Source organism: Crocodylus siamensis, chromosome 7, assembly GCF_052110815.1.
Source record: "Crocodylus siamensis isolate JL-2025a chromosome 7, ASM5211081v1, whole genome shotgun sequence".
NCBI classification, from domain to species: Eukaryota; Metazoa; Chordata; order Crocodylia; family Crocodylidae; genus Crocodylus; species Crocodylus siamensis.
In genome coordinates, this window is record NC_143401.1 from 40,234,563 (window position 1) to 40,259,459 (window position 24,897).

Consider the following 24,897-nt stretch of genomic DNA (forward strand, 5'->3'; position numbering starts at 1 on the left):
AGGTTTATATTGCTGTGCATGTTATTTTTAAATTTGAAAAGAACTTGAACTTTTATGAGCTGAGCTATTATACAAGGGGAGAGGGAAGGAAGTCATGCCTCTAATGCACTTAGTCTCTTGTAAAAGAGAGACAGGAAAATGAGCAATTGTACCTTAGTTAACAGCAGCTGTCAAACTAGAGTCACAGTCTGGGACCCAATCCAGGTGCAAGAAGGACAGTGCCAGCATCCCAGAGCCTAATCCTGGTGTAAGAGGGAGCAATCATGGTGAGAAGCAGGCAGTGTTGCTCTTCCCATGGCCCAATCCTTGTGAGAAGGGGGGTGATGCTGGCTTCCTGATGCCCAAATCCCACTATGCAGAAGGTGGGAGGGAGAGGTGCCAGTCCTCTAGGACCCAATCTCAGCACGCAGGGGATGGGAAGGAGCGATACTGGCCACTCCCTGCCCCCACAGGCAACCAATCCTGCCAAGTCAGTCAGAGAAAGGGCGATGCCGGGCCCCAGGGCCCAGTCCAGCCCACGGATGGGCTCCATGGCCATTCATCTGGCCTGTGGGGCCAAAAGGTTGAGCACCACTGGTTTATCCTACAGTGTGACATAAAGGTGAATTTCACATAGCTAAAGAGCAGATGATATTCACTTTTGTTTCAAAGTCCTGTTCTTCCCATTTAAAACACAAGATTGCCATGAAATGAGACCTTAGCTATCAAAAATGTTAATTAAATAAAAGGATGTTCAACAAAACAGAGAAGCAGGCTCCAAGGTAACACAAGTGAAAAAATACATGACTTATTATTCTACAGGTTTTTTTTAAACTACCATTGAACATATGTATATCTAGTCCCTCCCTGATAGGATACAGTAACATATAATAAAACTGGGAATATGAACACTGTATGAAATTAAGCACACCCTAGTAGTAAAATGCTTGCATGCTTGTATTTATTACACAAACAAGCTACAGATTTTATTTCTCAGTCAAAGTTTTGGAAAGAAGAAAAATGTCTTATGTGGATATAACTTAATGAACCTGAGTTTCATTAAGGAATAAGGAATTTGTTATTAAAAAGCATACACAAAAATTGCCACCCTTCACACAGTTACTGTGCTTCATTAAAGGTCTGCACTAGATGAATTTTTGCAGCCCAGAGAAATAAGTATTTCATCCACAGTTATACAGAAGACAAATTATTTTGAAACAGTAATTTTAGAGCTGGATGTAACTGTGGATTATAATGCTGTAGGAAGAATAGGTCTTTCCCAAAAGCCAGCAGGGAAAAAAAAGCTTCTATTTCTTTACAGTGAAGTGGGCTGTTATAGCAGTTGCATAAATTATGATTTCAGGGTCTGTCTAGTACATTTTGCGCATATGTAGCCAGGTAATGAATGCCTGTTTGTATTTCCAAATTTTATAACAAACTGAGGTAAATTCTACCATTGTATCAGAAGAAAACTAATAGCTGAGAAAAAGTCATTCATTTTCTTGTCTTTTCTTGTCTCTTTTCTCCATTGAATAACTGGGAAATGAGGAGAAATTGTGGGAACAATCAGAGATTACTCCATCCTTTCCTTTTTCACACCTTTCATTTCAGAATGCCAACAAGATCAGAATACATTAAAAGACTGAGGTAGAAAATGTTACCCTTATGTATCATTTTCTCCACTGCCCATTCATCCACCTCACATTCCTTCAATTGTTTTTTATCATTTTCTCCTCATCTCTTATTACATCAGTCCCTCATACCTCTATCACATTCATTTACCCTTCCTGTCTTATTCTAGGTCAGGTCCGTATTCTTCCATACAAGACACCTTTCCCAAATGCTCATCACAATCGCAAATGAGATACAGAAAAAAATTAATGATGGTCCAGGCTGGGATAGCAAAAAGATATTAAAAGCAAAATGTAAGATAAAATGTGTTTTGTAAAAATCAACAGGGAAACTGTAAGCCCCAAGAAGAGGAATATTTTTGCATATGTGCAAAAGGGGCAAAGTTCTGCCCAACATATTGGCATTTTGTATGTACATATGCATGTATTTATTTTTGAAAAGGAGGTTCTCAGACAGTTTATGCAGCAGTGATGAAACACTGCAGAATTTATATGGTCTCAGACTGAAGGGTCAAAGACAGCAAAGAGGAACAGACCAGAATGATGCAGACACTATAGCAAAGATTGTACTCAGATATTCTATCCAATTATCAAAACAGTCATTGTCTGAAACTCTGGTAGGAGGTTACATACCTCATGCAGTCTGCCAAGGACCTAATATTTTAAACGGTTTAAAAATATAATCTCTTTGGATAGCCATTAGCATTATATTGCTCTGCTTTTACTGTGTAACTTTCAGAGAAAAGGAAAGGACATATATTCAATTTGGCAGTTTAACATCCAATTCAAAATGTTCTTCTACTCTTGACACTGATTTACCTCCTTGATTTATATTATGCTTTTAAGTAATGAAAATTTTGGCTTTGCCTCTCACATTTTCCCACAGTTTAAATTCCATGACAAAATATTATAAATAAGGGCAAACCTAAACAATTCCATGTGAGGAGATTTGGTTGCTAATCCTGAGAGCTTTCTTGCACCAGTTTTAATATAAATCCCATTAAATGAACAAATTTCTGCTTTTACATTGATCCATGTCTAAGATTTCAAAATCTGATGGCTTCCTAAAGGATGTGCCTTATGTCCCACCACAATCCTCTTGTGCTCTTGTCCAGTAACCTTACCTTGAAATCAGTATGCTAAGAGCAATCAGCTTGGATGTCTGCATATGTGCATGTGAGTGTTCACATGCATATGCACAATAACTTGGGTACCACAATCTGTATAACTGTCTTGTCTAAACTCAGAATTCTATCAATATAACTTTTAAGTTGTGATATTAAACCAGTTCAGTTTACCTGCATCACAAGAAGGTGAGTGCCACTTGATTTAAGCCAGACTGACTTTAATTTTCACTCAAGTCAATTAGGAACACAAACTGAGCTGAAAGAAGCCACTCTTATAAGAAAGACCACTCTGGTTGGATGCTGTCTTAATTAAAACAGTGCAAGCATGCATGTAGAACAGGGTAAGTCTACCTTATCAACCATTACATTTTTGTCTGTAAGATTGTTTTTTTATTCCTCAGTGATAACCTGATTACATCACTACTTCCTGTTCCCCCCCACATTATAATTTTAGAAAATAAACCTAACTACTGAATTAAGGATAATGGGCTCCTAATGATGTGAAAGGAAAACAGGCATCTTCCCTAAACGACAAAAAAATAAATTCTCTGAAGAGCCATCTGCTCCATTTATTCCAGAACACCATACCTGTTGAAGTTAATGTCTGGATAACTAGAATACTCAGACTTCATCTTGGCATTGCGTCGTGGAAATGTGCAGAAAAAAGCGTTGGCTAGAAAGCTAGCAATCTGCTCCTGTGACATTGTGATGGAGTGATTCATCTTTTGTTTCAGTAGAGGTATTGGCTACCAGAAGAGAACACAAAAATGAGAGAGAGAAATAGAGAGAGAGAGAGAGAGAGAAAGAGAAATAATTAGTTTAGCAATTCAAAAACAGGAGTACCAAATCACATTTGTTAAATTAGAGCCGGAGTAAATTAGGGCCATTTGTAGGTCCTTAAATCAGCATTTGTAATTAGAGTCAAGAGCTGTTTATCGAAGATGATTTGGAAAAGGTTTGTTTGATAAATTGCAGATTTCTAATCAATATAATAAAAGGAACAAAGAACAGCTTATCAGAGAAAAACAGATGAAAATAAGTGGAACGTAGCAATTCCTGGGCAATCTTAAAATCGAAGTAAAAATAAGAAAAAGCCACACATATATACACACAGACATACATACTCATACTCTCTGGATGCATGTCTCATTTGAGTATGGACACTTCTCCATACAACAATATGTGGACCAGTTGCATTTTGCTAGGTCACTGAGGGTGCACTCTGCAAGCTAGAACAAAGATGGCTAGTCCTAAATATGTAACTCCATGAAGACAGTTGCAGGGAGGGTGGAAGAAAGGTGGTTTTAATCTCTGGCTATACAGGTATTTTGTTACTAACAAATGTTTTGTGCTTGGCCCCTTGGGGGCAGGAGCACGCTGTTGTACTTTCATCTTCTGTTTTTAACTTTTTTTTTAAACTAAAGGTTTAAAAAGTCAAGTCTCTTTCACTTGAGCAGCTGTATTCTGGAGTCAGGATATAAAACTTAGATAAAAAGAACAATGCTCTTTTTACAGATGAAAAGTAAGAGGCAGATGGTATATATATACAAGCCACCTTTAAGCATAAACATGACTTTTTCCATTTTAAGCAATTAGGCAATGTAAATATACTTTAAATAAAAGAGGACTTGATAATAGCAAATATTATTATTAAGAAACTGATCATAAAATAAATGTGCAATCAGAAGTTGTCTTCCTTTTTGTTACCACCTATAGAACTCATCTAGTTCATAAACAGTCCTTCTATTCCACAGACAATCCAAGTCAAGTTGAATGGGGAAGAAGGCTGGCATGGGATTTAGTTTATTTTCTTTTCTCTTTTCTTTAAATCACTGATAAAATTCTGAAAACTCATTATACAGACTGTACAGATAATAGTCTAAGGGCAACCAGAGAATTATAGCACATGAAGTGCACTATAAAAGCAGAGAAGAGGTATAAGACAAGATCAGAAATTAAATGCACTGACAGAAATAAACTGAGACAGTTGTATAAAGCCTATTTACAACAATAAATAGTAGCAACCTGTATGATAAAATGAATTTTTTTGTTGATGGCATTTTCTGCCATAGGCTCCACCTTAATCTCATTCCATGCAGGAACTAAAGTTTGAAGAATTCCTTCCCCCAAAGAATTTGCAACTCTCTATAAACTGACATTATAAAAACCATGGCACAGTAATCAAGGATTGAGGGTTACAGAAGAAAAGAGCTGGCTGGAGTGGAATAACCTATCTAAAGAAGAAAAAAATAAACCAAATGCACTTCTGTAAGACCAAAATAGCAAACAAAATATCAGGCATAAAAAAGTGAAAGTTGGGCACCATTTCCAAGTTATCCAAGGAAAAAAAAAGCATAGCATGTCTTAACTAAAGCTTCAACTAAAGCCTGATCCTTATTCTGAAGGAGCATTTCTCTATCAGAATTTTTGTGGCACCTAAAGACAGTTCATCATCCTAATCTGATCGCTAAAGCTATATTGCTTTTAGATTTACTGGAGTAATGTTAGTAAATGAACAAATAATGTTTTGCAAAGTTTTCTGCTCATAGTTTTGCATAGTGGGAAGGACATTATTTAGCCAGGACACAATTTTTAAAAGATACCACAGAGCTGTCATCAAGAGATTAACATGAGTTACACATTCTGAAGAATCTTCAGCACTTGGGTTATATAAGCAATCATAAATCACATCTTTTTATAACACACTACAAAATCCAGAGAAAACATCACATAGCAAGCATTTCCAACTTATAATAAATATTACTTTTTCCCAAGCGGCAACAAATTTAATGGAAACATCTCTGAAAAGGAGTACCTTCTCCCCTCCTGTTCCTTGCAAAAGGCAGTCTCTCTCAGGTAAGTGAAGAAGCTGGTCTTAACCCCAGCTAGTAGACAAATGGGACAACTACTCCACCAGTATGGTTATAAGAACTTGAGGGCTGAATTACTTCAGGTTAATGGAAAAGAAGGGAACCAGTACAAGGCATATTGAAAGAGATGGCAGAAGTGAAAGGAAGATTTACATTAACTTCCCACTCCCTAAACTTGGCAACAAGACATTTCAACAAGCAGGGGGAAGTCTAAGAGTGGAGGAATGTAGCCATTTTTTATAGGAAGCTACTTTCTCCTTAAAACAAACTGCAAAACCAACATCCAGTTTGAACAGACCAATTGGAGGTTTACAGAAAGACCAAGGTTTATTAGAACAGCATTTATATAAAATTACACTTTTTTTTTTTTTTTTTACTTCTCATGTTATTCCATGTTCCATATTTTATTGTTAAATTTAGTGCCACTTAAAAATATATTTGCTGCTGGAAACATCTTTATTTCTCCTTTGTTTTAATAATTCCATAACTTCCTCTCCTGCCTCAAGCTTTGTGTTTAACCTCTTTTGAGTGTGCATTTCCTTCCTTTAATTAAAATCTCAGCTCCTGTCCTCATGAGCTTTGCCCCACCATATTTTCCTTTCCATCCACTGAATGCATCAGTATTTTAATACCTAATGCTGATGCTTAGAGTGCATGCTGTTATCAGGCCTCTTAAGTATTGCCTCTGGCTGTCTACAAATGCTTTATCCTTATCTGTGCTTTCAATGTTTGTTTCCTGACAATAAGAATGAAAAATGGACCTTTTCCACCAAAACAAAAGCCTAGATTCTGCAGAAGTGAGTGTGCCACATGGTTTACAACAACCAACCAACAATGTGCATCAAGAGTACTGAACAGGAACACTTCTGGTAACAATTAACACACTAATTTAGAACAACAAACCAGTACTAACTACAATATGCTCCAGCAATACTAACCCTTTTCAAGACATTTGTCATAAACAATAAACTGGCAGAACTAAAAAGTATTAGATTAATAGTATAAAAAATATCAGTTTATATAACACAAAAGAAAGACATCCTCCATTCTGCAGGAAGAATTTCTACTAAAATATTAGAAGATTAATATTCTCTCCATTAAAAGCTTGGGTATCTTAGGTTAGTTTTTAAGCAGACCATGAGGAAAAAACACATTTCTACTGCCCTTCTGTTTCTGTTGGTTGAGGGGAGGGGGAGAGTATACTAATTTTTTGGCAGGCCTGCATTAAAATTAGGAAACTAAAGTGGCCTTCACATATAATTTTATAATTTGACTTTAGAAGAAAATGTGCGTTGTTCAATTCTATATTTTCATTAGAACAAAAACAATTATTTGCCGGCACATCAGATTGACTTACTGCAACTTTGTAGATTTCAGGAACTGAAGTGAAACTAACAGACTATTATTTTGGGATTGTTTAGTCAGGGATGATCCTACCTTGAGCAGAGGACTGGACTTTCAGCCCTACTTTCCTATAAGCCTATTTTTTAATTTTAGATGATTTAACAAAAACAAACAAAACAAAACAAAATACCTTTAAACTGTGCATCAAGAGAAGCCTGTACAAATTTCCTTCATTGGGTTTCTTCCATAATACTAACGGATTTATTTAACAACACTATTATAGCTACAGCAACATAACAAAACACTGCAGGGTTGTTTTTTCTTTTTAACAGACTAATAGCTACTGTAGTAAGTGAGCTGAGTCACTGCATTTTAGGACTTTTACTTCTGAAGATAAATTTCTTTCATGTAAAACTGCCTCAGTAACTAGAATTATTGTATATTCAGTCCTAGGAGACAAATAATAAGTTAAAATATGAAACAGTTCTTTCCTGTTCTGTACAAAAGCCCTATTTTGAAAAACTTAAAAAAATAAGTCCAGATGCTGGTGCTCACAAAATCATGCAAATTCATACTTGCACAAGTCGTCTTTAGTCACCTGAGCAGTCATAATGACTTCAGTAGAAGTAAATCATAACACAGCTTTATATGAGCCAGCAAATGTATGCAGGTTTGGATGCTATTACAATAAAATAAAAAGTTAAAGTTTATTAAGAACAGTATATTCACAGATATTGTAGAAATACAAATATGATCAAGTATTTTACTCAGTAAAAATGCCTTAGGAGAATATTGCTATGATTAAAAATAGTTCTAAAGATGGTTTCAATCAAAGCCAGAGGAACTTAAATCCATTAAAATGTTTTAAAACAACAGGAGTTCTCAAAATATAAACACTTCATGCTCATCAGTAAGAGTAACATGCTATTCCAGCATATATAGAATTTTGATAAATGGTACAGAAATGGGACAGTGAATTTTCAAACTTTTTTATATCATTATGGATGTGTATTGTCCTCTTTATTCCTTAAATCTCAGCTAGATGTAGAACAACCACTAAAAAGAAACATAACAGGGCCCTCGCACTCTGACCCCAGAGAGAAAGGTGGTTAGCTATGTTAGTCTCGAGTCAGGCACAGGGCAGAGATATGCACTTTACAGACTAGTTAAATACGATGCACATAAAAATGTTTTTCGCAGCATACCTAAATATATCTTATTTAGTTAGTTTTTACTGCCTTCACTCGGACTCCAGCCATTACTTATAGTTTATAGAGAATTAACCTGACACAGGTGATTTCCCTAGATCTGTTTACTTACCTGGGTGCAGATAGTAGGGAGACAGAGTGCTAGTTTCACCATATCAGGCAGGATGGACTGGAACAAATGCTGAGCTTCTGCATCTTCAAGCACCTATCAAATGAAATAGATGTGTTTTGCACCAGAAATGTGATTACATGATTAAAGGTTGGCAGGTTCAATTTTCACAAGGGAGTGGTAGGGACCAGGAGAGAAAAGATGGAATAAATTAAGACTAATATTATTGTGTTTAATCTTCTTTCTGTTTCTACAGCATCTTTCATCAGAGGACTTCAGTTAACTTTACAAACATAGAATAGAGTCTCATACAGACATTTAGTTTCATCTGGGAGAGTTGCTGGTCTCCCAGGGAAATCACAAGCTTACAGATGTTCAGGCTTTTTCTCCTACGGTAAAAATGGCCACTGTAGGTGAAAAATAACCTGGGAACAACCAGGGTTAAATCACACCCAGAAGAGTTTCTCCTGAAAGAGAGAATGTACATGCTGTGGCTTTTCTCAGAAGAGAACACAGTTCTCCAGCACCCCCTTCTCCCTGGCCAAAGAGAGACAGTATGTCATTTGCTGAACTCTCCTGCTCCAGCAAGGAGCAAAACATGCATCCTTCACAATCCCCACATTCTGCTGTAGGGAAACACAGGCTGACCATGGGCAATCTGGGTCAGCCAATCAAAGATGCCCTATGCAATGATGTCATGTGTTGACAGGCTGACTAAGGTAGCCCTTAGAGCAGCAGTTCCTAATCTGTGGTACAGGTACCACCAGTGGTACACAGACAATCTGTTAGTGGTACGTATTAACAGATTTATTATAATTACTAATTATTATATAATTATAATTACTTTATATGACAAAAATTTGCTGGTGGTACTTAAAGTTTTATCATTTTATATAGGTGGTGTGCAATCTGTCAGAGTTTGGGAACCACTGCCTTAGAGTGCACAGATGTGTGCCCAGCCCCTTCCCCTTCCCCCAATCTGCAGTGTCAGTGCTGCAAGCTCTCCACATTTAGGACCTTAGCATTCAAATGTTTGTACATATAGCCATGAGTAAGTTTCTCTATTGGAGAACAAACCTGGAAAAATTCTCCCAGATTATCTGAATGTATATATACAACCTAATAAGTCTTACCATATCCCCTAAGGTTCAGAGCAGGTAACTGTTATCCCCTGTGATAGAGAGAGACCAACAGCAAAAGCACAGAAAAAATTCAGGAAAATCTCTGGGACCTTTACTGACAATCACAAGGCAGACCCTCAACTGGCAGAAATCAGTATAATGCTACTGAGGTCAACGGAACTTCACTTAGGTACACCAGCTTAAAGATCTGTTCCATAATCTCTAAAGACAAAGAGGCAGGTCTGAATGTGTGTGATGGGTATTCTCCTCCTGTTTATGCCCAGTTCTTTCCTTTTCTACATTACCTTCCTTTTCTACTTTCTTTGCAATTTGATGCCACTTCATCCATGCATGTTTTTATCTAATTTGAAAATGTACAGAAGGATTCTGAAGAGCAAAATAGATTGTCTTCTTCCAAGAGGTGACTGATCAAAACACTGAAGTCCTAAAAAAATTACAGATATACTCTATATATCTGAAGCTCATATCAGTTTAAAACAGTGGGAATCTTTTCAAAATACTATTCACAACAAACTATTACAGCTGATAATAGACTTGACAAAGAAAACTGATCAGTATTTGTAATTTTATTTCTGAACCTTTATTACTAAAGTGAAAAGGAGGAAAAGAAAAGAAATCTTTTAAATCATATTCAATGCCTTATATGTTTGAAGTATTCACCAGATGATTTTACTATACATTGTATCTCTGTAAAATACTACAAATAAGAGCAGCTCTTGCAAAGAGGAACTGGTGGTTTCCCTTCTTCCACAATATGCTGCTTCGGTTCTTTAATTCTGTCAGTTTTATGATTTTCTTAAGGCTATTGCCTTCAACTTTTGCCAAATTATTTCTATAACCCCATGAATTCAGAGTTTCCCTTTTATTCCCTCCTTTCAAAATATATGAAGGACCAAATAAAAAATGCTTATGAAGTTAAAAAAAGTTAAGGAACAAGAAACATGTGAAAGAAAGAAGAATTATTCAGTCTTAATACCTACACAGTTCAGCTCAGCTTGTTATTTATACTGCCCATGGACAAAAGCATAAAATTAAGTTTTTATTTAGCAACTTTAGTTAAAAATTTAGCTCTGCTCATAAACAGCAAGTCTGCAAAATCTGAAGACGATTTCACCACAGAGGAGCAACAGAACCCAAGCTACACACCTTCCAACAATAAAATTTAAATCCATGGTAAAGAAACGTAAACCTTTAAACAAAAAGTTGAATAAGGCATCTACTTCACTGCAGCAGCTACTGGCTGAGTGTACATTTGCATTTTTGTAGAGTAACAGATACTGAAAATAACTTAAATCATCTTCAATTTTAGCAGGAAACTTTGGCTTGTTCTTCATCAACATATTTTGGTCACTCACAAGTAATAAAATTAAGAAGCGTTGGAAGAACTGAATTTGAAACTTATATATTCATTTAATTCTATATATTGAAGTCTATTCAAAAGATGACATTTAGCCTTAAGTGTCTACCAGGCTGTCAACTTCTGATATTCTCTCCCCTTTGGGCAAAACTTTCTGTCTTTTAAAATTGACATATAAATAGTGGTTGGCATGCTTTGCTGACTGCCACAAACTATACAATATCACTTATCTGGTGACACATTATGGCACCAGACTTTGTCACAGCTGTCAACACTTCAACCTTTTCCTTATGCTCCTTTAGAAACAATATAATGAGAGCATAAGACCTGTCCTTCTCACACCAGAACCAAAGTCAGCTAGTTCACAACTCAGGCCTGATGCAGAATACATAATAAAATGAACATACATTTTAAAATCTGATATTGTTTCTCTCTTCCTTTCCTCTTCCCATTCACTAACAGAACTATACCTTCCTTTGTCTTTCCCCCACCTACCTGTAATATTTATTACAAGCCCTCCCTCATATATCTAGGTCTAAACTAAAGTGCCAAACTGGCATCTATTTGTAGCTGGAAGCATTCTTCTTGAACTTCAGAGAATTACCCCTATGCATAAACTTAAGCATGTGCATAAATGCTGGCAGGACTGGAGCTTAAACCATACTTTGGTGAACATTAATGGACTTTCTTCTTTTGAGATGAGTAAGGGCAACCAATTTTGGATGCTAAATTCACATGCTTTCCACGAATCTTCCCATCTTACACTACCATCTCTAGGAATCATCATTGCTTTAAATCCTCCCTTTTTTAGGGCAGAGTTGCCTAATACTTACAGTCATTTCCAAGGTGGCTGCACAACACTTCAGCTAGCAAAGGAAAGAAAGAGAGTAGAATAAAAAGATGTCACCTAAAAGCTGTCTAATGGAAACAAGCTGAAATGGTGATTTCACTCCCAGAGCGCACACTTAACTGTGACACTGTAGGCCCTCAGCTTCAGGTTCCAATAATTCTCTGGGCCATCAGCACAGTTCCATTGTTGAGGTGACATCCTTCTAGGCAAGTCAGTAATAACTTCACAGGTCTTATGGTCCAAAGGTCTTCTATTTTAGTTATTAATGCATATCTTCTGTTCCCTCATTTTCATCCTATTTCTAGCCTTTCCTTCCCTGGCTTAGCTGCCAGCTGTATGCAGTTCTATCTTCCTATCTATGCGACTGGAAGGTCATTCATCCCTTGTGGAGTGGAAGTATAAAAGGAACCAAAACCCACTTTCTTCTGCAGTTCCCTGGTCCTGGGAAATCAAAGTAACTGGACAGTCTTTCACTCACTTCCATAAATCACAACCTTTACTGAACTGCACTGCTTCTACTGAATATCCCACCATCTGTCACAGGCAGAATCTAATAGGGCCTAGCAACAGCAGAAAGGAGTGTGGGATGCCTAGTCACAATGCTGAGCACATAATGAAGGCAATATGTCCCCGCCCACAATGCAATACCTTGCACTGAAATAAAAACAAGCTATTAATTCAGATATTATGTACTAGTTAATACAGAGCAGCTACAAAGATCTTTGAACGTCTTGTGTAGACAACCCTTTATTGATTCAGGAAGGTACCTTTTAAAATCTCTTGTTCTATTATACATTTGTACTTTGCAGCATCTTCCTGGAAACTGGATTTGAAAATAAATGCATGGACAATCATATTACAGAATTAAAAGGGGTCAGGAACGTCACATAAGCTGATCCATGGCTACCGTCTGTGTGTCCATCTCTAGTCCATAGGAAGTGAAAGCAGTAACTTGGCCATGATTCATTGAGTGGTAAACTATTCATATTTAGCTTTCCACTTATCATGGGCTAAGTGCAGAAAAATATGGTCAGCTGGCACAAAGCAGCCAGCATATGGTACATCCATCTTCTTTTAACTTCTCTATGTTTGGTTCATTTGTTCATGTCCTCAATTGCACAAATGGGCAAAATCAACACTACTTTTATCACTGAAAGCTTTGGAAAATATTTTAAAGTAGGTTTTTAATTCTCAGGAAAGGTCTAGGAAACCTTTTTTATTATTATTATTAATATCTACTGCTATTTGCCAAAGAATTCACTTGGTGATTTCATCAAGGTTTGCACTTGAGTGGTTGATTAAATGAACATGACTTAGAGATGCAAATATCTCAGTGAGCTGTAGCAAAGGTAAGAGCTCCTGACCAAGCAGATCTGACCTGCAATTTAGCAAAATGAACATTTATATTGCAGTAAAAGAGGCTTGACAAAACACTGCCATAAGTAATAGCCTCTTGTCACTATTAACCGGTCCTCCAAATATAATGAATAAGTGTGTCTGACAGTCCTAATGAGAGGAGGCTGAGGTAGCATAGGGTGGTAGCGATGGTAGGGAGTTTAAATCTAAACCTGACAGCCCATCAAACCAAACAAACTAAACATACAAAACATGAATTTGGACAGCTCTATCCATCACATAAGAAGGCAGGATAATCAAGCCAAAAAAGGCAAACGGCATGCAAAGACAGCAACAGCTTAGCATTTTCTACCTGTTTGTTTTTATTTCCCCATATTAACTTGCTGTGACAGGATACTGATTGACTAAAGTGCATTTCAGTGACAAAATGAATGCTTACTTCAGACCTGATGCAATTTGTGTTTCCAAATTATAATGTATTTTTGGCTTTTTTATCAATTTCCTCTCAGACTAGAGTAGGATTTTCTCAAAAAAACACTTCCTTTTTGTAAGTATCTTGACTCATATTTGGAATTGGTCTCCAAGCCAATAGTTAGTGTGATGGCCTGCCTCTCCAGCTAGCTAGTTTCACTAATTATTGTAGCAGTGGATTATTGCTGATTTTGTGCAACATATCAACTGCATTCAAATTAAGGGATTTTGTTATATTTAAAGTTTAAGAGCAGGCCAATACTTGCATCTCTGAAATGTTTCAAGTCTTAGCATAGAATAATAGGCTGAAATAATTCTAACAACTAATAAGATCCAAAGAAAGTTTATTTCTGGATTGAATCTCTCTAGTAAAAATGAAGTACACACTTTCAGTAGCCTTTCCAAAGGAAATAAGCATCAATTAAATTTGGGTAACTGAGAAACGATGTGGTCCCAGAAAGAGAAAAAATAAATGCAATAGATACTATCCTCACTTTCACAAGGGAAAATGACTGACTGTCCATTTGAGCATGAAATCGCATTGATAAAATGTAGGTAATTTTTGTGGACATCATAGGTATAATGACAAGTGGGGGAAAGCAAGACATCCATATATATCTTTGCTATTCACAGGGAAGAGGCTATAAGCTTTTATGTTAATTTGCATTTTTTTTCTTGAATAAGATCACTGTCTTCTCCCGCTCGTAAGCATATAAAATACTGCTTCTCCTTCATCACTTTGACCACATCTTCTCTCCTTTCATCTTCTTTTCCTACCACTAAAATTGTGATGTGTTAACTTCAAAGGCCCTTCAAGATGTTTACTTCAGTCTCCCTTTGGTCGATGATGTCCACTTTCATTGCCTACATGTTAAAGTTTTCCAGTGAGCGCTTTCAGGCTATCATCTGCACTAACTTTCCTGCTTCAGAGATGCTCCTTGTAAACATGAAAGACACTACCTCATTGTCCTTCAAACCTCGCCAAAACTTCCTTCGAAGTAACAATTTAAAAAACAAACACTTGGTAATATTTAAGTACTGGTAGCCTGTAACCAACCATTCAGTTTCCCACATTACCTGTTTCCTTCAGTTCCCACATTTGTCTGTCTCTACCTGCTGTTCCCCCGTCCCACCCACAGCTTGCTAAATGTTGGTGACAGGGACCATCTCTTAGTTGTGGTACAGCTTCTAATATAATAGGCTTCTAGTTTGTGACTATATTGCAATAATCACCTCAGAGATTTGAATCCAAAGAATGTTTAAAAACTTTACCAGGAAGAGATGCAGCCTCATAGTCAGTCAGTCTGGACCACCCAATCTTTCCAAATGTTGGAATAAAAATACTTCAGAACACTGTGGAATCCTTATAAGCTTACTGACAGGGAGATTATTTGGAATAGGTAGAAAACAGATGAATTCAAATAACTTTCTTGCCCTACTGGTAATGAAACCAATTCCAAATTCCAAATTAATCTAATATACTCAGAAGACAGTTTCATGACATTCTTTACAAACTGTTTTAAATCAAACTTGCTAGTATCTCTTAGTCATCGCTTCTGGATTGGAAAAAGACTGATTCTACTCTGACTGAATTGTGACGTACCAACCTCTGTATCAACCACTGACATAGATATTAGGGTTCAATTCTCTGATAAGAGCACATTTTCCTTGCATCTAGAAAACTAGCTGTTAATCACTACTTTTATCCAAAATACTTTAAACAAGGAGGCTTGGATCCTGGCAAGAGAAAATTATAACTATTTAGGCTTTGGTTGGTTTTTTTAGAGGAGTTAATGAATTTGCAACACTGGAACATAACTGTCAGGCAAAGAATAAACTCCCTCATTTAGTTACCTCACAAAATTAATTCAGTAGAAAATATACCCAGCTGTCAAACCCATCCCATTTCTCAGACACTTGTCTGATTGGAAACCAGAGGAAAGACAAAGTAATCTTCAGAGGGAGGAAAAAAAATCACAACACTGGATTATGCAGAAAAGAGCCTTATTTGAGGGGAAAAAAGTGTTTCTGACATTTATCAAAACCACAAATTGACATTTTGAAAAGAAAAAGGAAGACAGCTTACAAGACATAGGTTAATTTATTTTTGTTTAAATTTTTGAAGGCTTGTATGCATCTGCCAATCCAACCTTGGAATGATCTCTCAGGTACATCACCTCTAAGGACTCCAGCTTCATTGTTAAAGGTTTTCAAAATGTTAGAGTCTAATGTTTTAAGAGAAATTATAAAAACAGAATTTAATTAAGTTTTTTACTTCATTTTAAAACGCTTTTTAAAGCAAATTTAAAATTTGAACACAACTGGAAATCTAACATTTTCTTCATGAGAAGAAATAGGATTGTGATTTAACACCAGGGTCTGGACATGGATACTACCTGTAATTCAACCAAGGGACTCTTCTGTCATTATAAGCAAACAGTGGAGCTCAACTATTTTCTGAGCTTAAACACACAGAGCCTTAAGAGCAAAGGCCAAGTAATTATGTTTTCTATGTAATTATGTACAACTGCTGGTGGGCACAAGATTGAAAGCCTGGAGCCTGAAATAATATTAACCACAGCAGAATTAAAAACAGTCAGCAATAGCAACAAAACTTCTCCATTAAGCAATATACTCCAGCCCTTACAAGGGGAAAACATCTTTAGGAGTGAAAGTAGTTCAGATTTGCTTGCTAAGGTAAAACAAAAGGTACATGTATTTAAATAAAAGCATCACCGTGGTAGCAGTTTTTTACACGTCTAAGAAAAACTAGATTTAAATTACCCCAGTTAGATGGTAAAGGCTATGAAAGAGACACTGGATATTAAAAAAAATTCCAGTCACTTTTGCCCTGGGTCATTTCTAACAAGTAGCCTTGTATGAAAAACTCCAGAAGTCATAGCAACTCCCCTCAAAAGGGAAAGATTATTTTGTTTTTCTGTTACATTTTAAAAGTCTGGTTCTACTACACAAAAAGTGGCTAACATGGCAGAGAAGGAATCCATGCTCACTCCATTTCAACAACATCCAGACAAACTTTTATTCCCAACTACCAGCATTGTGGAACTAGCATGCAGTCTTCCCTAAACAGTGTCTCCAGGAATTACAGCTCTGTAGGCCAAATCAGAGCATTTGTTACACATATGCAAATCCATCAAGTTATTCCTTAATTATACCTCTACAAAATAACTGATTTCAATATGAAGTCAATCCTTAGCAAGCAATACTGTTCCTATGACACTGTGGCCCCTGCCACCCATTCATTTAAAAATGCCAACAGCTGCGCCTCCTGCCATGCCACACATACATGGGAGGTGGCAGGATTTGGGGATCAAGGATCAGATCCCAATCATGCCCTTTCCACTTGCCAGTGCTGGTAAAGCCTGCAATCATGAGCGTGCACTAGCAAGTTGAAAGTCAAGTCCCTCCTACCCAGTGTGCCCCAGAGCCATCCCAGGACCAATAATTAGCTGATTGTCAGCTCTGATCCCAGGACATCACTGGGGCTGGCTCACAAGCCTGGAGTACCCCCTGCCAACAATAAGTGAATTGTTCACCCTGGTCTGAGAGAGCACTGGGGTTGGTTTGAAACCCTGAGCTGTCCTTGGGCTGGGGCCAACAGTCAGTACCTGCCCAGGGACTGCCCCAGACATGCCATAAATTCAATTTAAGGTGCCATCCAAAGTAGCTATTAAATATATTATGTGGGACGTGTCTGTTAGGGATATAAATATCATTTTTAAAATATTTGTTTAACTTTCTCTAATTATATCAGTTAAACAATTAACCAATAACACAGCAGCTCAGACAACTGCTCCCAGACTCCTGGAGTCCTTGGGCAGGTGCGGGGGAAGGTGGGGGCAAGCCCAGCCAGACAACACAGCTCTGACCTGGGTGGGAGGAAGATCCGTGTACCAGCAGCTAACTGTTTAATTGATGACTAATCATTCAGTTGCTGGCTATGGGTACCCCTCACCCCTCCTTCTTCACCCTCCTGTTCTCCTCCCTGTCCTGCTGCCTTCTGATTCCTGTTGTGGCACCATGCAGCTTCCCTTCCCCCCTTCCCTGCCAGGCTACGACCACCCAGCGCTCAAGGATAACCAGTAAGCTAACCTGTCATCACTGCACCTCGGTTAAATGATTAGAAGTTTAACCTTTCACATCTTTTTATATAGCTAGGACAATGACACATACAAAACATTGGTTAACAGTAGTGCCTTTTTTTGGAGTCAGTTTTTAGACTGTACATCACTTCAAAGTTTTCACCTTCCAAGTTTTTCACAGTCACAACTGTTCCTGCTTCCCCAGTTATCAGGTGTCAAAGGAGGAAAGAAGGGTGCTGTGATGAAGTCTGTCCATAGTAATTCTCTCTTACAAAATATGCTCTGCAATTTAGATTTAAAACGCTTCTTTCCATACAACCCAAAGCATATAAGATTTAAATCTATAATTATAAGTCCACATCTCTTACAAGTGGATTGTCTATTCCACCTCAACCTCTTCAAGGCAAATCTGTATCTAAGTTATACTCTTCACTGTAGTGCCTGCAGTGCACATCTATACACACTGATAAAAGATACAAAAATACAAGGGGGAAAACCTACAGGAAAAATACTGAATTACAGATAACATTTTACTTCAAGATGTTTAGCCTGGTATTTTAAATCTGTACATTTCAGATTAATATACACTTGCAGTATCTGAAGTATATTTTCCCCTCCCCTCCAGATCTTCATGATAGTAAGTTTTACTTTTTGTATGGGGAGATGAACTCCTTTGTGCTATTCTGAAACAAAAACCTGTCACTGAACAGTCACAACAGCATTTCAGTTTATTTTTTTTAATCTGATATTTAAAAAAAGTTTACATCTGGACTAAAATAAAATCCAGCACAGAACAATGGACAGATTATTCTCAGGCCTTAGGACATTTTATTTCTTGCTTAAAACCCTGTATTGGTAGTGCTGAGCTCCTACAACAATGCTTACTTCTGCTAGTACTGTCCAGCCAATTATAAATGATTTATCAAAAAACCAGTCATCAGTACAGCAAAAAAGTACTTTAGGTCTTCCTTTATTCAGGTTTCATTGATTACAGCAATTTTTTTTTGAGACAGTTGGTTCAAATAATAAATATATCACATACTACTTCAGTGTTTCCTACATAAGGTCTGTAGGGAGACAAAAAAAAAAAAAAAGGAAAGCATAAGCCATATGTAAACAACTTGTCAAGACACTTAATTTGTTTGCAAAACACATGCCTAAGATTAGTCATGTGCTTTCTGAAAACACATTTTTAAACATCAGAATATTGTTTTAGAGATTGGGAGTCAGAAGTGCTGAATGAGAAATGAGAAGTTCTAACAACATTTTGGTACCAACTGACTGTGAGGCTTAGGCATGTTGCTTAATGTGTACCTCCATTTCAACATCTGTAAAACATGAAACAATAATCGCCAAACTACTAGGAGATCTGAAAGCAATATTTAGATTTACATAGCTCCCTGAAAGCTCCTAAAGAAAAACACAATAGAAATAATATGATGACCTTGACAGAACTTTATTAATTCTAGCTCTATTAAAGAAATTGACTCAGTAATATTTATAAACAGACTATTCTTCTCACAGAAGAACCATGCTAATTTGACCTTTACTAATTAACCCACTACTCACACATTAGATTTGCTCCCTGCAAGGGGCATTAATGCCCTTACACATCCAACCCTTTGCAAAAGATGGACTTACCAGAACTAAAAATGAGCAGATGAGGATTAAAAGAGAATTAACATTTATTTTACAGGACTACCAGAACCTGTTCACTTGCTTCTAGCAGTGTAAGTATCTCACATGATTTTCCATAATTGATGTAAAAAAAATGCCATAGACTTGATTTACAAGTAGTTTGACAGCTAAGCCTGTTTCCTACATAATGATATAATTAGATTTTTGTCACAAATTATTAGAATCAATCAGGGTTTGAACTTTTCACACAAATCTTTACCTTTCTTTCACAAAACCTGTCTACTGGCCAAATCCCAATCTTCATTCTATTCTCCATAGAAGATCAGTCATGAACTTTGTAAAGTCCAAACTTTATTCCTTCATAGGGAATTGGAAACAATCTACAATGGATACAAGCTGTCCCTAAATAGTATGTTTATAACATTTAACAATTTAATACTTAATTATATAATAAATATTCTAAGTGTGTTTGCTTAGTGCAGTCAATGTTTGGAGCTCTGGATTTTGATTTCTTCTTTTCATTTAATGTAGAACAGGCAAGTAATTGCTTATGTTGGTATGCAGTTCACTTAATCTACATGAAAACCACTTTTATATGATGGCATTTATCTTCTACTATTGAAAGTCTATGACCTTTTATTTTCTTCTCAATAACTCCTGGGCAGTGTAAACTCTATTCATACAGAGTATAAAAAGCTCTCATGTGGCTACTTTGTCTGTGGAATTGCTCCCTAGAACTCCCTAAAGCAGAAATGGTCAACCTGTGGCCCATGTGCCACAAATAGTGTGGGCTGCTGCTGTGGTGTGAGTCCCAAGTGCTCAGTAAATGGAAGTGCCAAAATGGAGCAGGGCTTGCACCTCCTGCCAAGTGGAGCTGAGCAAGGGAAGATGCTGCTGCAAGAAGCAGCATCAGGCATCAGTCAAGAGCCCAGTTAACTGTTGCCTTGTGCTGCAGCTGCCACCAAATTCAAGGCTTTGAATGCTTGCTCAACATATGAAAATTGGCTGTGAAAGGTTAACTTAGCTCTTGTTGGTGACAGTATCTTACAGCAGCATCCCACCTCTATTTCATGCAGTCGGAGGGTCACGCCCCCCTGCCTCCTTTCCAGTGCTCCAGGGCACAAACCCTATCAGGTATATTGGTGGGGGAGGGGAGGAGCAAGGCTCAGAATGGCACTTTGCAGAAGGAAGAAGAGAGGGAAACTATGTGCATCACACCCATCAGAAAGGTTAACCACCACTACCCTAGATTTTCCAAATTCTGCCCTGGACTGCTATATTCATTGTTATCTGAGTATTGATGATGAGGTATTCGACCAAAAACCTTTGAATTTGATATAGCTCCCCTGTATAACTAATGAAATGAACACTTGAGAAAAACTAGGTACCCAGATTCTCTGCTGGCACACATTGGCAAATCTTCAATTATTTATTTTATTCAAGATTGAAGCTGAAGGGAGATATTATATGAGGGACAAAAAAAGAGGTCCAACAGATAATTTGGCCTTGTTCGTTTAAGTCTTTCCTACACATTATAGAATTATAACAAGATTTGCTAAAACATTTCTTACTTCAACAGCTTGTACGGTGCATATAATCTTGAGATTCAAAAGCTTCTCCCACCCTTCAGAGAACTGAGCAGTCACAGGTAACAATAATAATAGCTGACCAAACAGAATTAACAGGGCATATTTTAAACATGTTCAAGAGCAAAAGGCTTCAATAGGGCAGGAAGCAATGTAGGAAGCAACTTAACCAGGGAACAGCCAATGCCCCCTGAAATAACTTCCCAAGCTGTACTAGCAGGAAGTGGAGGTTTTTGCATATCATTTGACTTGCACAGCTTTTACAAACTTTACACATTAAAGAGAATGTAAGAGAATTTGAAGTACAAGAGGGGGAAAAAACTACATAAATAAATATTTAACTATTTAATAAAAAAAGCCAGGCTCCATCATCATTCAGGCAGTTAGACCCCATCACCACAAAATCATCATTGCTTCACCCTGCAGCCAAGCAATGCCCCCAACTTTTCCTCTCCTACCTGTCATCATTATTTTCATTGCCTATTCTTCTCTAACACCTTAGAATGTTTCCATTTCTACTTGCCATCTAACAGCATAGCAGTATGATTTTCAATCAGCAAGAATTTGGTGATCTAAATGACAAAAACTAGTAACAATAGGTATAAAGATAATGAAATCTTCATTAGCCACTCTTGTCCAAAAAAGCCTTTAAGTTCTATACAGGACAACACAACTACCAGATGTCTATTAGGGAGAAACAAACCATCCTTCCTCAGCACATATCCCTATTACTGATTTATACTTTAAAAGTTGAAATTAAGTGCCACAACATCCCATATTTCTGGACTCTTGATTTCTACTTTCATATATGAAATGAAATCTTAGAAGTGAGCTCCAAGGTAGTGTAAGGGCTCCCTCTTGTGTCTGCTTTGGAAAAATAATGGACAAAGGAGTTCTGATGAACTTACTGGGCTGTCTAATTGAAACAGAAACATTTTTATAAATAGAAAAGAGTAACCAAAGTTTTAATTGGGGAGGCTTAGAAATAAACTCTCATGCTCTACCATCCTGTGGCTAGACTTTTGAGTGATCTGAAATGAAAAGCCCTGCTCTACATCAGGCATAGCAGAGGCTTGGACCCAGATCTCCTACATTACAAGCTACTGCCCAACCCATCTGGATACATCCACACAACCATGCCTCCTTCAAAACCCAAAAGCTCAGATCTCAATCTGAAAACTAACACATTAACATAATACTATTTTCATGGAAACACAAACCATGTTGTTTGCACTGCAAAACTGGGTTAAACAGCCAGAAAACAGAACTGTTGTCCTCTACCAGAAAGAAAAAAAAAATCAAGTAAAGTCTTAGCTGCTGTTCTCCAAAATTAAAAAATAAAATTTCAATTTATAAAGCACTCATTGCAAGTATGTTATAAACTGCAAATATTATTCAAGCCCTTACTTCTGTAGTTATGGAGCTAACCCATATGTAAAATAAAGTTGAGGGTAAAAACCTCATTTATAAACGTAGTTTCATTCCCCACACAGCTACTAGTGTGCTTGAGAATGGCAGTCAAAAGACAAATCAACACAAATCAGGTGAATGGCAGAAAGACCAAGACAACCATTTTTCAAAGGGGCTGCTAGGTGTTTAAATATCCAGATAAATGGGGCAAGGAGGAAAATCTTACCACGCATGCACAAAATTAAAGCACTACTCTCAGAAACACAATGCCCCCCAATTTTGGTTGAGGACCTTGACTTAAGAGCTCATTTAAGAGAGATCATACAATTAGCTGCATGCACCTTAAATTATTTTTTAGCCTTCTGTGGCTAGGGTACCTCAAAGCTGCTGTATGAGATTAAGATTTAGACTATGAGGCTCAAGCTGGTGCATAGCATGATTGATACAGCAAACCAAAATAGTTTGTTTAATATAAAGATAATGAAATGAGGTGCATGTGTGTTAAAGCATGGCAGTTCATCAAAAACAGGCAATGAATAAGCTGCTGTGGAAGACTGTGGAATTACCATAACTGGGAATGGGGATAATCAAAATGAGACTTTACACAACCCATCCATCAGAAGTAGTTAAGGGGTAATGGAATTGATCCTGCCACAATACAAAGGAATAAACTAGTAATTATATGAGATATGACTAAGAGACAATTCATACAAATGTGAATAAGAATTTGTTTTATTACTACTAAGGAAAAGGAAGCTTATTTCTATGTTTGTCTGTGCTCCAGTTACATACTATTGGTCTGACATCAGACTGCTTTAGCAAGGTCTAGCACAGTACTGGCCATTACCTGAACTAAAGTGTTTATAAGTAAGAACCTTTTTGAACAGATGAAGTGAAAGAAACATCACTTTTGCAGAAGATGTATGTAAGGCCTACTACATACAGGAGTATTTCTGGCATTTAGGGACATGGCAAGTAGAATAGGGAGTAAGGGAGTTCCAGGTAGACTCTGCTCCCTTCCAACAGCCTGACATAGAACTGAGCTATAGAAGGCCATGAAAAGGCATCCATAGATGCCTTGTATTTCTGACCCCAACCCCAAGTAAATCTTGCTCCATTTTTCCACAAAGCCAAGAGACTTACTGCAATGAAAAGGAACAGGAAGCTTCTCTCCCCCTCTGTATACAGCAGTAATTCTCTTCAAAGAGATAAAAATATGCAAATACACTGCATATGCAACATTTATCTGTACTTAACAATAACAGCAAAGATTATAGGTGTCAAAAGGGTATTATAGATCCAACTACTCCATGTACACAGTCTGCCTTAAAAAGGGTGGTACTCAAGGAGTCAAAGGTATTAAAGGCACTGGCCATTTCAAGTGTCATTTCTTTAGTTCATAATAGTCTAGATTTCTTAGCATAGATCAAATTATACATACTGGCTTCAAATAAAATGCACCAACTAAATAAAACAAAGCACAAACGTAAGTGTAAATGTCACACTTTATTAGGACTGGCTCATCCCTGCTAATGGTTCCAATTAGCTCCCTCATGGTTTAAACAACCCTTTTTATTAAATTAGATTGAATCATAAAATAGTGCAGGCTTTATTGATTTAAAAAAAACCTGACTCATGCTGGGCAATAGTCCAGAAAGAGCAAGAATTTCCATTAAAATGTAAGTCTGCAGTTCCAAACCAAGGGGATAGATATGGTTAGCTATTTTAGGCTGAAGTCAGACAATGTCTGCTGACCTGGTAGCCTGTGGCAGGCTCCCTACACCAGCAGCTGCACAATTGGGATCTGAGAAATGTTATCCCCCACCTCAACCCCCGCCCCCCCCAAACAAACAAACAAAAAAATCACACAGCATCCAGACATGTCTGGCCTGGCAGGATGTGGTTTTTTGTTTTGTTTTTTGATTAGGCAGCCTCAAGGAACCAGCACAGCTGTTACAAGGTGGAGGTAGGGACATGCTTTATGTCCCAGGCTAGAGAGGGGACAGCTTGCCCACACACAGCAAGGAGAAGGGGTATGAAGGAGAAAAGGGGGTGGCAACAGAAAAGACAGGAGAGTGGGGCAAGTCAATGCAAAGCAGGGGGGGACCTGAGACTGCAGGGTGGTAAGGGAATTCATTCAATGAATGGACCGCAAATAAAAATTAAACCATATTCTATTGCCCTAATCTGTCCATTACAACAAAACAATTTTTTCCTCAAGTCTGGGACTAGCAGCTCCTTCTTCAACAACAAATCATAAAATGCTAAACAGGGTACTGCCAGTTACCTTCCTTTTTTTAGGACAGTGCATGGCATGGACATCTAAGTGAGAAAAAGAGTGATCTTTTAAAGAATACTTTAAATTTAAAATGGCATAAAGATCATTGAAGAAAAATTAAATATAGTTCAATAACAATATATTTTGTATAGTACATTTTCATGTTTTGAAATGCTGAACAAACAGTACTTATTCTTGTCACATTCGAAAAAAGCGGAAGTAAATAATAGATTTCCTGTGGCCCCAGAATCCCAGGTCTTTGACATATTTAAGTTTATAAATGCCTCAAGAAAGTTCCAGATTTGTCAGTTCAAAAAAAGACTAATATCATCCCTAGAGTCTGAATCAAGCCTTCTCCCTCACAGTAAATTACAGAATGAGACTCATCAACAGTGTCCAACAGTAGTAACAACCAACAACAAGCACAAGTAACTTGGC

General features: G+C 37.3%; 1 protein-coding gene across 11 annotated transcripts in view; it reads right to left on the minus strand.

Moving 5' to 3' along the window:
* PARG (poly(ADP-ribose) glycohydrolase) overlaps nucleotides 1-24,897 on the minus strand; it is a 138,814-nt gene that overhangs the window by 68,955 nt on the left and 44,962 nt on the right. For all 11 annotated transcript variants that reach the window (XM_090057849.1, XM_090057839.1, XM_090057838.1 and 8 more), the window contains 2 exons: nucleotides 8,272-8,364; nucleotides 3,326-3,483 (listed from right to left, as the gene is read on the minus strand). In XM_090057849.1, the coding sequence (XP_089913975.1) occupies nucleotides 3,326-3,483; nucleotides 8,272-8,364 (251 nt within the window). The remainder of the gene's footprint in view (nucleotides 1-3,325; nucleotides 3,484-8,271; nucleotides 8,365-24,897) is intronic.